We start from the raw sequence: 16,957 nt of genomic DNA, 5'->3' as shown, positions 1-16,957 counted from the left end.
ACATGTAATAACCACCATTATGGAGTGTTATTGTAGATATTTTTAAATAATACATAAATGGCATGATACTGTATGTATCCTCGAGGTGCTTGCTTGTCTTGCTTCTTGTTTTTATGATTCATCTGTGTGGATTCATGTCGATGTTTATTGATTTTCACTGTTGGCTAATATTCCATTGTGTGATCTCACCATAGTTTGTTTTTCCAGTACCGTCTATTTTTTACCACCAACAATGCCACAGTGAACGTCTTTGGACACTGCTCTGTGCATATGTGTGAGCTTTTGTCTACTCTCTGTAACTGGGTGTGGAGTTGAACTGTTCCGTCTTACTAGACGTTGAGGTTATTTCCAGTTTTTGGCTTGGCGTTGATGTGCTCTCCTTGCATGCCTCCACTCGGATATCCCACAGGCATGTGAAACCCCACTGTAGTTGCCTCCCCTCTGAGACCCATCATCCACTGAAGCCAGAACCTGAGTGTTCTAACCCTTCCCACCACTTCTTACCTCTGACCAAGCCCATTGATTCTCACTCTAAAATATGGTTTTAACCCATTCCTTCTCCATATTCCTCCTGCTACTTTCATTGTCTTGGCTCAGGACCCCACCCCTACCCTGGACTCTTTTCCCAGCTCCTAACTGGTCCTTCATTCCTTCTAGTCTCCAGCCCCCCAGCTTCCTCCACAGAAGAACTATTATACCCTAGCAACCTGCATGTTGACTGGTCTCTCCCCAGCATGTGGTGATCAGAGCTGTGAGTTGCACAAGAGGAAAGATGGTATCATGGTTACCACTTGTGGGCCTGTAGCTCAGTGACTGGCACCCAGGAGAGTCTAAAAATATTTGTCGAATCAAAGTATATATAAACATCTTGTGGTAATTTTCCTATCTTTCAGATCAGACCCTTAGGATAAATTCCCAGAAGGAGCATTATTGACGACTTAGGATAATGAATGTAAACTTCAAAGTCTTTTGTAGGTGAACTTGATCCACACAAGACTCTAGGTCAGGCAGGCAGATAGAATGATCCTCACTGAGGAGTCACCTTCCCAAGGTCCCAAAGCCAGTAAGGGACAGAGTGTAAGGAACAACAGATACTCGGGTATTCTTGCCATCTGCTGGCCTTATTTGATAGGGACACTAAATTTAGATGTTGTCTTTAATGTCAACTGTCTCTTTAAATGTTGCTGTCCTGGTATACATAGACAGATCTAGCTTGATCTATCTATCTATCTGTCTGTCTATCTCTCTCTCTCCTGGTAGTATTTACATCTCTCAACAAAAACACAATTCACAACCCTGGGCCTTTATTTCTCCATCTATCAAATGGGCATAAGGAGGACTCTGTCTAGAATCTCTTTGTTCTGTGGGCAGATGTTTCTATCCCTACTCTGCTTCATCATTCCCATGCTTTATGCACAGTCATTTATGAGGCTGAGGAGGTTGAATTAGAAAAACTGCGCTTGCAAAACTGAGAGACAGTAATATCTGAATTAATAGCGATTGAATGCCCCTCACCTGCTGATTTGGAAGCCCTTTAATCATTTGTAGCATACGAAAGAGAAAGGGAACTGCTAAATGTACCCCCAAAATGTACTGGTGAGTTCACAGGTTAGCCCTAGAGGAAGAAGAGGGCATTGGTTAAATGCAAAGAAGTGTCTTGCTTATGGTTGACTCTCAAGTGCCAAAGGGCCCCATCCCCATCTCTGAGATCCTCGAATGACACCACCTAGGTAATGTCCTCCTAGGTTTGTCTTTCCAAAGGCTCAGTGCCGATGAGGAGGTGATCCTGTGGAGGCCGCCTGAGCACTACACACACAGTCTGGAGCTCTGGCTTCTAGTCCCGGCTCTGCCACTGAAGGGCCGTGTGGCCTCAGCCATGTTCTTCTACCTGCACAGGGAAGCGGGTGAATAACACAACCTCCACTGCCTTCCACGGTTCTGAAGTTTCCAAAGCTCTGTCACTCAGTGTAAGGTGGAAATGGCTCTCAGAATTAACAATGCAAAGCAGGTGACTTTTCAGTTCCTCTTGGCTTGAGTCCCTGCCTCTGGGATGGAAGCTGGGAAATAGGTATGTGTCTGGCTCCCTGGCCTGGACCATAGAATCACAGAGTTGTGGGTGGCTGGCAGGAAACCTCAGTGATTATCAGGACCCGTGTCCCATTTCCCTCACTCATTCAACAAAAATTTACTAAGCAGTTGTGTTGAATAGAATGTGGGCAGGGATGGCAGCTGTTGTGGTCGCTGATTGATCCAAGGCATTTAGCACGATGACGGGCACAGAGTAGGTGCTCATTAAACATCTGTTGCATGATGGGCGGTTTCCTGTAGCAGAGTCATCTAGGGGAGCCCATTAAATGTAGGTTCCCGGGCCCATGGCAGACCAACTGAAACGTAATCTCTGGTGATATGGCTCAGGTGACCTCACACCCTCTAGAGTTTGAGAACCACGTCTTTAGTGTCTGAATAAAGCATTCTCCTATTATCAGAAGGGAGCAAATGCTGATGGTTTTACTTTTGAGCATTTGTTGATAGTGACTAAAATATTCAAGTTAAATAGGTTCATTGCGCTGGAGCCATTTCCGTGGAGACTGGAGGAGTCTGGGCTTTGCCCAGGGCATGCGCAGAACAAACTTTCACTAATCTCGGGAGAGGCAAGGCCAATAAAAGGGCCAAGAAGATAGAAGTCAACACACGGAGTCCAAGTTTGGCGTTATTATTGCCTTCCACTTGAAAGTCATAAAATAAGAAAGGTGCCACCATTCCAGCTTCCTGGTTGCTGGTGTGAGGTCTTTTCAATCCCTTTCAAGGGTCTGTGGCTTGGTCTGTCACAGACCTGGTTTGAATCTCAGCTGTGTCTTTTAACAGCTTGGTCTTTAGCTAATCACCGTTTTAAGCTTTGCTTTCCTCAGTCATAAAATGGACATCACAATGCCGATGACTCAGGTTGTTGCAACCTGAGATGCTATAAACTCAGGTGTTTGGCACATGCTCAGTACAGAAAAGCTGCTACGTTTTGCTGATAGTTATAAAGTGCCATCATATCTCTGGCGGGTTCCGGAGAGGTTCATTGAGCCCAGCCCTTTCGCTTTACAGGTGCGGAAACAGCCTCAGAGACGGAAGCAAACCACATGATTGCACAAGATCATCTAGCACCTTACGTTTCTTGAGGGCTTCTAATTTCAGGGGAGAAGTTCCAATTCCTGCAGGGACTAGAGAAGGTGAGGAGGCTGACTCTACAGGTGTCTGTGACGAAGGAATTCCTGGGATAAGATGCTTTTGAAAAGGAAGCTAGATATCTCAGGGGAGGTGCCTTCTCACCTGGGTTTATTGCCAGCCAGAAGCCCATCCTGAGGACACAATGATCAGTGAGACAGTCCCTGAAGCTGGGCAATTTGAGACTTTTCTATCAACGCTGGAGTTTTAAAGACAAAAGCCTTTGGTGAGCATTGTTGAGGCCTTTCCTGGGAGGCCCTGTCCGGTCCTGCAGCTCTGCAGGAGATGACTGTTCTTGGGGACCCTCCCTCTGAGACTGGCCTCTAGGCTCTAAGGGGCATAACACCAGTCAGAGGCCAGGCTGGATCTGGTAGCGACACCTCTGGAAGCTGTCCCACAGGCCTCTGCCTCTGGTGTCCAAGGGAAGCAGCTGAAAAGTGGGGCCTTAGGGGAGCTCAAGTCTTTAGTGCTGGTGGTGATGACAAGAGTGAGGATCAGCACTTCCTCTCTGCCAGGTGCAGGGCCATGCCATTCATTTTACATGCATTGCTTCATTCAGTCTTTACCAGATCCCTGTGTGGAGGAAACTGAGGCTCGGAGGTTAAATAAATGACCAAGGGCACATGGCTAGTGAGTACCACAATTCACAACCAGATCTCCTGGAGTATAAGATAGCCAGCAGCCTGCAAGTGCCAGAAGAAAGGAAAGTAACATTGGCTTTCAAGGGGTATGTATTTTATCCTCATTTTTACAGATGTGGAAAGAGAGGACCAGAGTTTAGCATTTTCCCTATGAGGCCAGGCACTGTGCCAAACACTTTGCATATATTATCTCCTCAATCATCCTATCAATCATAACATCCTTATGAAGTAAGTCATTCTGTGATCTCAATTTGTGGAGATGAGGAAATCGAGGCCCGAGACTAAATGACTTGCTGGGGTTCCAAAACCAGGCAGTCTGACCAGAGGGCCCAGGCTCTCAACTTCTCCAGTTGCCCAGCACTGGAACAAGATGTGGCAGGGCTGGACCAGAAGCCAGGACTGCTGACTCCCAGCCTCGAGCTCCAAGGCTAGATGTAGGCTCTCTGTTAGAATACCTCGCTCCTTAAAAGCGCACCTGTAGCCCAAAGGGTGAATTCACGCCCTGCAGTTCCGGGAAACTCAGACTGGAGAAGAAGGAAGCTTTTGCTCAGGTGTTCAAGTCTGAGCAGTTGTACTGTCCTGGGGACTCTCTTTGTTTCCTCCACCGGCTGGGAGGGAGCCCTGGGCAGGGCAGGCAGGGTGGGGCAGCCCTTGTGAGTACAGGGTGGGAGGAGGGCAGGAGGCAGGCATGCCCAATCAATGGGCCTAAATCTTCCCGCCTTCATCCAGGTGGTGCCCTCATCTCCTGGCGGGCAAATAGCAGGGCACGATGAGGGCAGTTCAAGATTGGAGTTGGGATGCCTGAGTTCTGGTTCTGGCTCAGGCACTCACTCCCTGTGGGCAGTTTCCTTGTCCATAGGATGTGTGATGGTGGTGGTCGGGATCGAAACCTTCTAGGTTTTTCAGTTAACGCATTATTTATTAAACACCTACTATGTGCCAGGCACTGGAGACACAGCAGGTGCAAAAGCAGATTCAGGCCCTGCATTCAGGTGTCTTAGAGTCTAGTAAGGAGAGACACGAAGATCAAATCTTCACTGAAACAAAGGTAAAATGGCAACTGTGACCAGCGTTTTAAAAGAAAGGTCTGCAGGGCTAAGGATGCCCATGACGGTGGGGGTGGGCAGAGAGAACGGGTTGACAGTCTGAGTGGCAATGGGGAAGGAGGCCCTGAAGATGTGGTTACCACGTGAATGGCCACTGGGCAGGAGACAGCATTCTGTGTGTAGAGGCCCTTTGTGAAATGGTTCATCAGAGGAAGTGGGAGAAGGCCAGTGGGCCTGGGGAAGCCGGCAGGAGCTTGGCCACTTCAAGGCATTGTGGGCCAGAGTAAGAGAAGTCATTGAAGTTTTCTTGGCGGGGGCGGGGCGTGAGGGGAGACATGAGAGCGAGAGAGAGGTGGTCAAACTCAACAGAAGATGGGTCAATGCATCTTTCAAGGAAAAGATAATGTTACCCCCTCCAAGGAGCCTTCCCTGATTTCCCCACCTTTGACCTACGGCAGCCAAGGCAGAGCAACTCGAGCCTCCAGCCCGGGTAGGGAAATTCAAACCTCCTGGCCAGTCAGGCCTGGGCTTTGTCTTCCTGCTATTGAAGCGCCTTGCGGCTTCAAAAGAGGCCTTCCCGGGCCTCAGTTTCCCCGGCTGTGCAGAAGCAGGTTGTCTCGAAGGACCCGCCCAGCGCTAACGCAACGTGATTCGCTCTGGCAGGAGCGGGGGGCTGCCCGCATTGCTGCGCAGGCATCGGGCTGGGGCTGGGGCACCAGCACCCAGCTGGGGGCGCTTTCCTCCCGGCTCGGGGCTGCGGGAGAGGATCGCGGCGCCAGGCGTTGGGCAGGAAAGTGGGGGCGCGACCCCCGGCTCCGGCTCGCGCGGGCCCGCTCGGCCCCGCCCCCGCAGCCAGCGGCCCTGCGGCAGCCCGGGCCTGAGCTCCGCCCTCCGCCTCCCGCCGGCCTCGCTGCCTCCTCCCGCCTCCCTCGCTCGCTTGTTGGCTCCCTCCCCCGCGGCCGGCTCGGCGCTGACTCCGCCGCACGCTGCAGCCGCGGCTGGAAGATGGCGGGGAACGACTGCGGCGCGCTGCTGGACGAAGAGCTCTCCTCCTTCTTCCTCAACTATCTTGCCGACACCCAGGTACGGCCAGCAGGGGCCGCGGGCCCGGGGCCAGAGGTGCTGAGCTGCGGGGGCTGCCATCGCAGCCGCGGAGGCCGGGAGGCAGCGGTGGGCGCACTGGGGGGACCCGGGGTTCCAGGCTGCAGAACCCCCATTCCATGCGCCCCGCGATGCGCCCCGTTACGGGGGCAGGGAGCTGGAGGTCCCCCCGCGCATGCCAGAACGCTGGCGCCGCGGCAGCTGGGGAGGGTCTAGCCTCAGTCCCTTGGAGTCCGCCCCCCGCCGACAGGGCTGGGGGGGTACCGCACTTCCTTGGGGAGGTGGAGCCACGCCAAGATGTGGGGGACCCTCAGCCTGGCTCTGGGTGCTGAAGGCGCGCCCTCAGGCTCCCAGCACTTGCTGCCGTACTTTCACGTGGACTTGTGGCCCCGACACAGGCGCCTGCTCCGGTCCCCGGAGTCCCCTGGTTCTCCGGTCTCCAGCCCCCCGCGTGCTGCTGCTGGCCCCCCGCGGTTCCCTTTGGGCGCCCGCAGCGCGGAGTTTCCTGCCAGTTGCCTGCTAAGGGCATAGGGGTCTGCGGGGCACGTGGACATGCGAACGGGCAGAGCACCTTCCTGGTTTCGCTACCCAGCGGAGCCCCCCGGGGGAAAAGCACGGCAGGATGGGGGCGGAAGGACTGTCTGGGGGCGCCTGGGTCCCCTTGTGGCGCGCGGCCCCGTGTGCGCTCGGAGATGCTGGGGGAAGGGAAGGCGAGGCGGCGTCCCGGGCTGACTGCTCCTGGGAGCCCCACCGGCGACACGCGCGTGACAGGAGAGGGTGCTCTGGTGTGCAGGGGGGGTTGGCGAGGAAGCTGGTGACTTGGAGACGGATGGGGGTGGGTGCTGCTGGGACTAGCAGCCACCGAAAATGCCTGCACAGGCGTGCGCGCCCCCAACCCCTTCCCCGGTTTCCCCCACCCCATGCCTGTTGCAAGCATAAAGTTTGGCCCCATAGTTAGGGTTTTTTTTTCTCTGGGCGCCCGGCTGCGGGTAGCCAGGAGGTTGGGGATGCGGTGGAGCCGAGAATGAGACCCCGGATGCGGGCGCACGCCCGGGAGCGGAGAGGGGCCGCCGGGCGGAACCGGGCGCGGCTCGCTAGGGCTGGTTTGGTACCTGGAGTCGGAGCGCCGGTGCCGGCTCGTTTTGCATAACACTGGAAGGGAGGGGGAAGGCGGCGCCCGGGGGGGGGGCGAGGAGGGAGGGCAGAGAGGGAAACTTTGCTTCTTGTTATAATCTGCCTGTCTTTGGGCGGCAGCAGCTGTCATGGGACCGGGTGGGCGGGGAGAGGCTTGCAAGCTGACTCCTTGCCGTGAGACGCGACTTGGAGCGGACGCAGCAGCCGAGACGTGCAGCTCCTGGCGGACTCCGGGTGGCGGCTCCCGGCTGGCGGCTCCCGGCTGGCGGCTGGGACGGCGCGGCGTGGCGGGGTGTCGCCGAGAGGAAGCCCGCCACGCGCGGGGGAAGGCCGGCCCTCGCTCGCTGCGGACGGCCATGCGCCAGGGAGCCGCGGGGCCGCGTGGTCGGTGGCGGGCGCGCTCGGGTGGGCTCGGGGCAGGGGCCGATGGGGCTGGTGGCGTGTGATCGCGCTTCTCCAGGCCGAGGGAGAGTGTGATGAGCGGTCTGCGCGCGCGGGGGTGTGTGTTTGTGTGCACACGCCGCGCGCGCCCGGCGCGTACCTTTACCTCTGACGAAACTGCAGTGTAGCTCCCGCGGCGGTCACCGGAGCCGTCACAAGTCCCGCGCCCCTGTCTGCGCGGAAGGTCGACCCCCTCCCCCGTCCCGGCCAACAGCCTGGGGCTCGGGGGACTGGGTGCGGGCGGGGCAGAGTTGCCACTGGGAAAGTTACGTCCTCAGCCCTCGCAGCGTCTCCAAACCTCTGGACTGAGATGCGGGTGAAGGAGGCCTGAAATAGCCGCAGCGACCGGTAGCAAGAACTGTCTGTTCTGGACCCGACTCCAGGTTTTAACTCCATCTTCAGTGTTCTTTGGCTCCCCAATAATTAATTATTTTCCCTTTTAGCCGCCTAGGGGGCCTACCCAGCAGGCATATTTCACCCAACGAAACTAGAAAATTGGGTAATCAAGTGTCAGCACAAGCAGTGCAGTGAAAGTTAATCTGGGACGTTTGCTCTTTTTATTGAACCACGTGACGGGCTGGAGATCTTCTGGTGATCCTTGCCGGCCCAACTTGGGAAATGTAATTGATAGGGGGAGCTTTGCAGCCACCCCTAGAAGGCTCACAGAGCCCAGCGGGGAGAGGACCTGGGCGGACCATCGGGTGCCTCCTCATTTTGCAGTTGGGGATAGAGGCTGTGAGGGGTGAGCGGCTTGTACAGGACCACGCAGCCAGTGAGTGACAGAGCCACCCAGGGCTCCTGACTCCAGGTCCTGTGTGTTACCTCGAAATAGCACTGGACTTGGAGTCAGAAGGCCTGAGTGGAGTCGCCTTCCCCACTCTCTGGCTGGGTGACCCCGGAGCAAGCCATTTTAACTCTCTGAGCCTCCTTTCCTCCATCTGTCAAATGGGGCTGGTAGTGCCGGCAAGAGAAGCCAGTGGCCAGGTGGTGGGGGTGAGCACTGTTTGCATGTGAGATGTCTGGTTGTTCCTGCAACTCCCTCTCCATCTCCCTTTGGAAGGGGTAGGGAAAGTGAATAAAAAGGTATTGGTTGTCTTTATCCAAAAACTTGTGTTGTCTTTCCTGGCTAGTCCAGGATCAGACAGAGGGAGGATGCCTGTGTAGGACACTTAACTTTGACTTATTTGGGCCAAAGTTCAGAAATTCAGCAGCCCGGGGATTATGCAAGTTCCTTGGAAAGGTTTGGGACATGGATCCCAAAGGACTTGGGGTTGGCCTCACCTTCGCTTAGCCTGTGCCCCTTGCCTGCGGTGCCCTCACCCGCCCATTCTGCATGGCCTTCTCCTCTAGCAGCCCTTCCCAGCCCCGCTTGCCCAGCTTTCCCTCTCCTCTGGTTTTCTTAGTCAACCATTTTGTGTGTGAGTCCCGTGTCCCAGGAGGTTTCTAGAACTAGAGTGGTACCTTTCATATCTTTGTGCCCCCGTGGCACCTGTCCCCATGCTGAGTTCCTTTGCTCAGCTCTTGGCTAGGCACATGAAGTACAGACATGGGCCTGGGCTGTACCCGGGCCCTGCCCTGCCGAAGCTCCCAGGCTGGCCAGGGAGACAGCTGGGCAGCGAGTAGCAGGAGAGAGGAATGCAGAGGGCTGCAGCTGTGGGCAATGACTTAGGCTCCAAAGGCCACACAGTAAGCCCACGCTAAATATGGGTTGTTTGAAGTCACTTGGGACATCAATCATAGATGCCCAAAATGTCAGAGTTGGCAGGAACTTTATAAATCATCTGGTCCACCCCCTTATTTAAAAATATTTAGTTATAGAATTGTTAGAAAATACTGACAAGCCTGAAGAAGAAAATTGAAACATGGAATCTTACCCAAAGATAGCCACTATTAATTTTTATATATCTTTCCAGACTTTTTTCTTTCCTGTTGATTCCTATCAATTATATCTTTTGTACAGAAATGGAATCATCCTCTAAATACTAATTGTAACTTGGAATCACACTGTTGTAACTTGCTTTTATCCCCCCTCCAAACAATTTGCTGTGACTGTCTTTACACATCAGTAAACATTCTACTTAATATCTTAATATCCTAATGGTTATAAAGTATTTCATGGAGATTGAACTAAAATGTATTTAATCCGTTCTTTATTGTTAGTCATTTAAGTTGTTTATAATTCTTTTTTTTTTTTTTTGCTCTTGTAAGCCATGCTGAAATGAATATCTTTGCATATGTCTTCTTTCCTTCATTTAAATTCCTAGAAGTGAAATTACTGTGTCAAAGGAACTATGCAGGCGTTCAGTAAACACATTTCTGGATTGCCTTCTAGAAAGATTGTGCTGCTTACACACTTACCAGCTTTGTGTGGGATCGCCTTGTTCCTCATCCCCAGATAACACTTGGTATTTTCATTGTTTTTCTTTTTTACCAGCCTGTTCGTCAATAAAGTCTGTCACCTTGTTGTTTTAATGTGCATTTCTTTGATTACTTGTGATGCTGGACCTTCTCCCCATGTGATTATGGGCCATTTGTGGTTTTGTTCTGTGAACTGTCCTATTTGTGAACTTGGCCCATTTTTCAGTTGGTACCCTATCCCCTCATTGTTGTGAAACTGGATCTGAGCACCAGGAAGGGGTCTCTCCCACGTGAAGAATTGGGAAAATGGCTTGAGGTCCTAGTCTTCCCTTGCTGGGTCTGGAATACTGCTGTCCCACAGTCCCCAAAGACAGGGCTAACTCCTTTTCCAGGTCAAAGTTCTGGCCATGTGTAGGGGCAGATGGAAGTGCAGTCTTTGCCCCCGATTCACCTGTGTGAGACCAGGAGGAGTAACTTCTTCACCTGAGCCCAGAAGGGCCATGTTTGCTGGCTTCGTTTACCAGAGGCCCAGGCTCCACTTTCACTGGGGCCGCCTGGCTGGTGCTAATGATCAGGATGCCTGTGAAACCCAGGAAAGGCAGTGGCCCAGCAACTGGGCCCCGGGGGCTCATATTTCCCCTTCACCTTGGGGCCCTCCTCTCCCTAGCTGGTGAAGGCCAGCCAGAAGCTCCATCATTGCCAAGATGTGAATCACTCCTTTCCTCTTCTCCCTGGAATAATAGAAGGAAGACTGGTTTGAGTCAGAGCAGCCTTGCAAATAGGGGCTTGGGCTTGGAAGTGAGGTCATAACACGAGCATTGCAGTGTTAATCGCTGTTTCCTCCTTTGTCATTGTCATCATCACCACCACATTATGAGCATCCTCTAGATGCCATGCACTCTGCGTTTTTACGTTTCATTCTCATAAAGATTCTGCAAAGTCTAGTGCTATTATGATTCCCATTTTACAGATGAGGACTTTCCAATTTCAGAGAACTCACTGATTTGCTGAAGACAACCTAATTATACTACCTTCGAGTAGGTGGAAGAGCCAGGATCAGCGGGCACGGTTCCCAGACCCCAAGCTCCATGAAGACAGGGACCATTCTCTGTTTCCGTTCCTTATATTTCCAGCAGCTTGAGCAAATGAAGGCATGTTGTATAGAGAGAAGACAGAACTCATAAGTCGTCTACTTCTCTAGGCCTCAGTTTCTCAGTCTGTGAAATGGGGATAGCAGGCCTTAACTCTCAGGGTTGGGAATTAAATAATATAATGTGTATAAAATGAGCGTCAGCTTGCTACTCACAAAACTTGGAATTCTCTCTGAAGCGCTTTAGAAGCGCAGGATCAAGTATAGTGTGAACTCCCGTCCCTGCAACCTTTTTCATGCAGAAGAGAGAAGCATAATTCTTGCTATGTGAGGGTAAAGGGAACACCACTAGTCATTTGGAGGAGATTGAGCGGGCTCATTTCCTGTTTGTCCTGTCCTCAGAGAGGTGAGGTGACCCACCAAAGGTCTCAGCCATCCTGTGGACTCAGCTGATTGGATTGCCCATTCTGTTCCTCCTCCCTCTTCTGGTCTCGGTCCTTGTCCATTCACAACTGGATTCCTGCAGTCACTAGAGAGCGTGTCTAATGTCACTCCCTTGCTTGCACATCACCCATGGCTCCCCAGTACTTTTAAATTAAAGCCTGAAGTATAACCAATGTTCAAGGACCTTCAAGTATTTGAAGTTGGAGACTTGGGCCCCAGACGGTCCTGGGTGGTCTGCTTCCCCTTTGGGATCCTGGCCCACCCTGCAGTGTGTCATGAGTCCTCTTCCTGAAAGTGCGGGCTTGTGCTGCTGTTTTCTGTCTCCGCTGTCTCCATTTCCATCACTCATCCTACAAAACCCAGCTCCCGCGTTTGAGTGACGCCTTCCTTCTCACCTTCAGGCACAGCTGCTCCAGCCCATGCGTGGCAGCGTGCACCCATTTCAAAGTCAGCCTGTCTAGTTTGAGTCCCGGTTCTGCTGTTTGCCGGCTGTGCGACCTTTGGTGGGTCACCTCACCTCTCTCAGCTTCCATTTCCTCATGTGTAAAGATAATGATGAATAGTACTTCCCTTAAAAGTTGTTTTGAGGAGTCAGTAAAAATCAAATGACAAGATGGATTTAGAGCATCTAACGCAACGTGTGGCGTATAATAAGCACCAAATAGTAGGTAGATCTCTTCTAGGATAGCTCACGTGAAGTGTTAACATGTAGGAAATCGCTCCAGATTGTTAAGCTCCCTGAGGGCAAGGATTTTTGTTTGATTTGTTCAGCCCTTTTTCCCCACAGCGAAGAGACAAGTGTCTGGAACACAGTCCCCATCCGGAACCCTCACCGAGAGAACGAATATGCTAGACTGTGAGCCTCTTCAGGGCACACACTGCTTCCTGTTGTGTCTCTTCGGTCCGTGTATTCCTGAGAAGGGACAGACTAATAAATGCTCCTGGAATGCCCTGAGCCGCCCTCCCCACACCTTCACCCCCACCCTTTTACCGTCGGCATCGCCCACCTGCACATTGGGACCCGCTCACACCTGTCCCCTCTGGGAAACCTTTTTGGTCACCTGTTCTTCTGCCTCTGCCCGCCGTGAGGAGGGGGCAGCTGACTCTTAGCCCTACAACTAGGTTGGCAGCTCTGGGAGGGCAAGAAATAATATTTTTATCCTGGACGGGCATTGTGGTTACCCATGAAGTAGACGAGTTTTTGAGCAAAAGAATGTTTTATATGATTAGGTGTCAGGTTCTCTGAAAAGAACTTTGTATTTTAAACATTTCACTGTGGAAAATGTCAGACACAAGGAGCCAGTGGTGGGAACGGAATAGTGAATGCCCGTGCCCCCGTGACCCGGCTTCGACTCGTGGCCACTCTTCGTTCCTCCACCCACACACTGCCTCGTGTCATCCGTGCCTGTTTTCAGTGTGTATCTGTGAAGGGACCTTTGAGGACTATTGCCTGGGTATCTTACAATCATTGTGAGGTTGGTTCTGTCTCCCCCATTTTGTAAGTGATGACACTGAAGCACAGAGGGTTATGTGAGTCATTCAGGGTCTTGGCAGCTAGTGAGTGCCAAGGGTTTAAATCAGAGGTCTACCACTTACTAGCTGTGTGACCTTGAGCAAGTGTCTTAACTTCTCTGATCCCAGTTACCTCATAGGCAAAACTGGAGATAATAGTAGTATGTTCTTCTTAGGATAACTGCAGAGGATAAACAATGCTTGCAGCGTTGCCTGACATATAGTAAGTGCTCAATAAATGGTAGCCACTATGATAATGACGATGTAAATACACTAATGTAAATTTGAGCTTTCGGGAAGTTGGGAGTGCATTAGAGACCGTCTTGCTCAATGCCCTTACCTTGAAGTGAGGAAACAGACTGGGAACAGACAGGGGATGCCTTCAGATCACCCAGGAGAAGCAGGACAGGACCCCTGGCTGCTGTCTGCTTGGGCAGGGCGGCTCTGCATGGCAGGGACTCAGCTGTCTGGGACCCACTGTCTGGGGACTCAGCCGGGCGAGCCCTGCTTGGCTGAGATGAGATGGATGCTCCCCGGCTGCGCTGCAGCCGTGTTTTTGCCTTGTGCTTGCCTGGCAGAACACAGTCATTTAGCAGAGGGAGAGCGAGGAGACGGTAGGAACCAGGCCCTGAGCAGTTGCAGCAGCCGGCCCACGAGTGGCTCCCTGATGTTGCCATGGCAAACAGCCTTGGCAACGTGGCTGCTTGAGCCTTTATTTCTGCTCAGGCTCCTCAAGGGGAAGTGTGGTACCCAGGACACTGGGGAGGGCCCTGCCCTGGCTCCTTGGCACCGAGGAGGACCCGGCTTCCGTGCTGCTAACCATTCTAGGCCACAGCAGCCCCTGCTCAGAACATCTGCAGGCCCACCCTGCACAACCTGCAGAGCAGACTCCTGGGTATGACATTCGAGGCCTCAAATGCTTATCCATCCACCTATTCATCAAATACTGTGTGACCATGCGACCTTGCACCACTGCTGTGAGAGCAGAACATCGTATTCTTAACATGGACCCTGGTGTTAGGTGTTCCCAGTCTGGCTTCATCTTCAGCCGTATCTTTCAAGAATCACAGTGATGAGAACAGTCAACAGCTGCTAACCCTTTCAAGCAATCACTCTGCTGAGCCCTGTGCTAAATTATTCACATGTGCAATCACGTTTAATCTCAGAGGAGCCCCATGAAGTAGTCCCCACTGTTAGCCCATTTTACAGTCGAGCAGACTGAGGCTGACCCAGAGTTGGTGGTACTGGTGTTGTTCTGCAGTCCCTTCCCTGTACCAGGCAGCCCCAAGACCCCTGCCACGGTATCTGTCTCCCCCACCTCCAACTGCATCCTGGAGGCCCAGCTCGAGTGCCACCTCCCTAATTCCCCCTTTCTGAAGTGGCCTCTTTTGCTCTGTGATCCCACAGTCTCTTACAGACACCTCGTGTGTCCTGCCTGCATTACCCTGTTCCCCGGAGAGTTTATATCCGTCCTCCAGCTGCCCCCAAACAAAGCAGATGGAGAGACTGACTGAAGGAGAGCTCTGAGTGTCCTGGTGAGGAGTTCGGACCTGGCAGGCAGCGATGAGTCAGCCGAGGGTGCATTAGGGTTGTTATTAACAGCAGCAATCATAGAAAATAGCTAATACTTAGTGACCACTTGGTATGTGCCAAGTACGAAGCTAGGACCTCTAGGAGCATTATCTTGTTTCATCCTCAGCCTCCTGGTGAGGTCGGTACCGTGGTGCTCTGACGCTGCAGGAAGTTCAATGACTTGCCCAGAGGACCCAGGCAGGAAGTGGAAATGCTGGGATTTGAACCCGGGGCTGCCCCAGTTCAGAGCAATCACTAGAGTGTGGCTAATCTGGCTGAGCAGCAGGTAGAAAGAGCCGGAATGGGGGTCACGGGCGGCAGGAAGGGAGCATCTGCAGTCGGCCTCAGCAGGGGTGCCCGGTGGAAGCGAGAGGGATGTGGGAGAGAAGGCCCAGAGTGCAGGGGCTTAGTGGCATCTCTCCGGCCGAGATGGGGTGCAGAAGAGGGTTGGCTTTGAGGAGGATTGGTATGGGGAGGGACTATCCGTTTGCTCAGGGCCCGCTTTGTGCCAGGTTCGTCCCCATCCCTGGCTTTCCCTGGAGCCTTGTTAAATGCAGAACTCCGGGCCCAGCCTGTGATAGCTCTTGTTTATGAGTTTATTCTTCACTCCTCTCTCTTCTCTCCCCAGTCAGGACTGGAGCTCCCTAAGGAAAGGGATCTTGTCAGTCCCCCAGTGCCTTAAGAGTTCCTGGCACTCTGTAGGCCCCCAGTAACTATTTTTTGAGTGACTGAATGAGTGAGCAAATGCTGTTAGATCTTTCAGAAAATTCATCATGCCTTTGCCTGGCCCCAGAGGCCCCTTCTCTGTGCTTGGAGCTGTGCTAGGATGTGTGGTGAGGGGATTGTCCCCGTCCCCACAAGGAGCCTGCTGCCCTTATCTCCAAGATGGCCTGGCACCCAAAGGAATCAAAGGCAAGCACTTTCTGAAGCTTCTGGAACCCCCTATGAGAACACCCCTCCAGTGGGCAGGTCTTCGTGGACTGTTAACCCGCTGTCAGGAGTCCAGCCTGTCACAGGGCATTGCTCTGGCCCAACTAGGGCAGGGCTCCAGCTTCAGGAGTCTCTGTATCTGCGGGTAGGTGTCTGGTCGAATGTGCCGGCACCTTCCAGGGAGGGTGAACCCAGTGCCTTACACTGGGCTTCATGTCTGTTGCCTGGCTGCCTATTCCAGAGGGCCTGGGCAGGCCGGCCTCCGCTCTGCAGGAAGAAAGGGAGTTCCAGGGAGGGAAAGGGGCGAGGGAGCGCTCGGGGACCAGTGGCCGCATCCTCCAGCCCGAGAGGGTTAACTCCACGCCATATCGATCTTTCTTTCCTTCCTCGGAATCCTCTCAAGACTCAGTCTGTCCCACGTCTGATCACCCGTCACCTTAGGGCTACTTAGGGCCAATCTGCCTTTAGTTTACGCACACTTCTCAAAGATCCACAGTCCTGTCCAGCCTCATCCCATCAGAAGCAGCAAGTCGGCTCTGTTAGTGTGTGTCTGTGTAGGCATGGGGCAGGGGTGTGGTTCCGCCAGAGGCAGAAACATGTGGACTGTGGCCCTGCAGGCAACTTGGGGCCTTTTTATTTTTATTTCTTAAAGAGAAGACAGGGTCAAGGCTGACTTCTTTTTCTTTTAAAGACTGGCACCTGAGCTAACATCTGTTGCCAATCTTCTTTTTTTTTTCTTCTTCTTCTCCCCAAAGCCCCCTAGTACATAGCTGTACATTCTAATTGTTGGTCCCTCTAGTTCTGCTATGTGGGATGCCGCCTCAGCATGGCCTGATGAGCGGTGCCATGTCCGCGCCCAGGATCCAAGCTGGAGAAACCCTGGGCTGCCGAAGCAGACACCAACTTAACCACTCGGCCTTGGGGCCGGCCAACTTGGGGCCTTTCAGTGAAGGGACAAGAAGGTGCCTTGTTCCTGAAGTACAAAGCTGGTGCGTCATAGAGACAGTGGGTCATCCCCGAGGAAAGGCATCTTCTGTTCCGTGTTGCCTGTTCGAGGAAGCAAGGAAGAGGGAAATGCACTTGGACCTTACCATCTAAAATAGGAAGTCTGACGAAAGCAGGAAAAGTTTCACAGCCACCTGTAAACTTAGCTTCTTGTGAGCACCCTTCTTCCTCCATGATGTCGGGGGAATAAGGAGTCAGTCTAGCTGTAAAAGCTGTGAAAGCTAAGGCAGCCTCCTAACGTGAGATGTTGTCTTTGTATTTCCAGGGCTGCACGGGATGTAGAGAGTGTGTGGCAAATGCTGATTGGCCTCAAGAAACCGTATGGCTTAGTGACCGACGAGAGCAAACTGTCTGGTTCAAATCTTAGCTTTAGAACTTATTAGCTGTGTGATCCAAGGAGTGAGACAGCTACTCTGTGCTCTAGATAGCCAGCGCCCACATGGGAATAATAATAGGCCTTACTTCCCGGG

General features: G+C 52.8%; 1 protein-coding gene across 2 annotated transcripts in view; it reads left to right on the top strand.

The window, feature by feature from the left end:
• The first annotated feature begins 2,900 nt into the window (after positions 1 to 2,900).
• Positions 2,901 to 16,957, top strand: part of PPARGC1B (PPARG coactivator 1 beta) — a 113,360-nt gene continuing 99,303 nt past the window's right edge. The window contains exon 1 of one of the 2 annotated variants that reach the window (XM_046666682.1): positions 2,901 to 5,983. In XM_046666682.1, the coding sequence (XP_046522638.1) occupies positions 5,273 to 5,983 (711 nt within the window). In that variant the 5' untranslated portion in view covers positions 2,901 to 5,272. The remainder of the gene's footprint in view (positions 5,984 to 16,957) is intronic. The other variant, XM_046666681.1, reaches the window with a different exon arrangement.

Source organism: Equus quagga, chromosome 7 (assembly GCF_021613505.1).
Source record: "Equus quagga isolate Etosha38 chromosome 7, UCLA_HA_Equagga_1.0, whole genome shotgun sequence".
NCBI classification, from domain to species: domain Eukaryota; kingdom Metazoa; phylum Chordata; class Mammalia; order Perissodactyla; family Equidae; genus Equus; species Equus quagga.
This window is presented reverse-complemented; position numbering and strand designations above follow the sequence as displayed.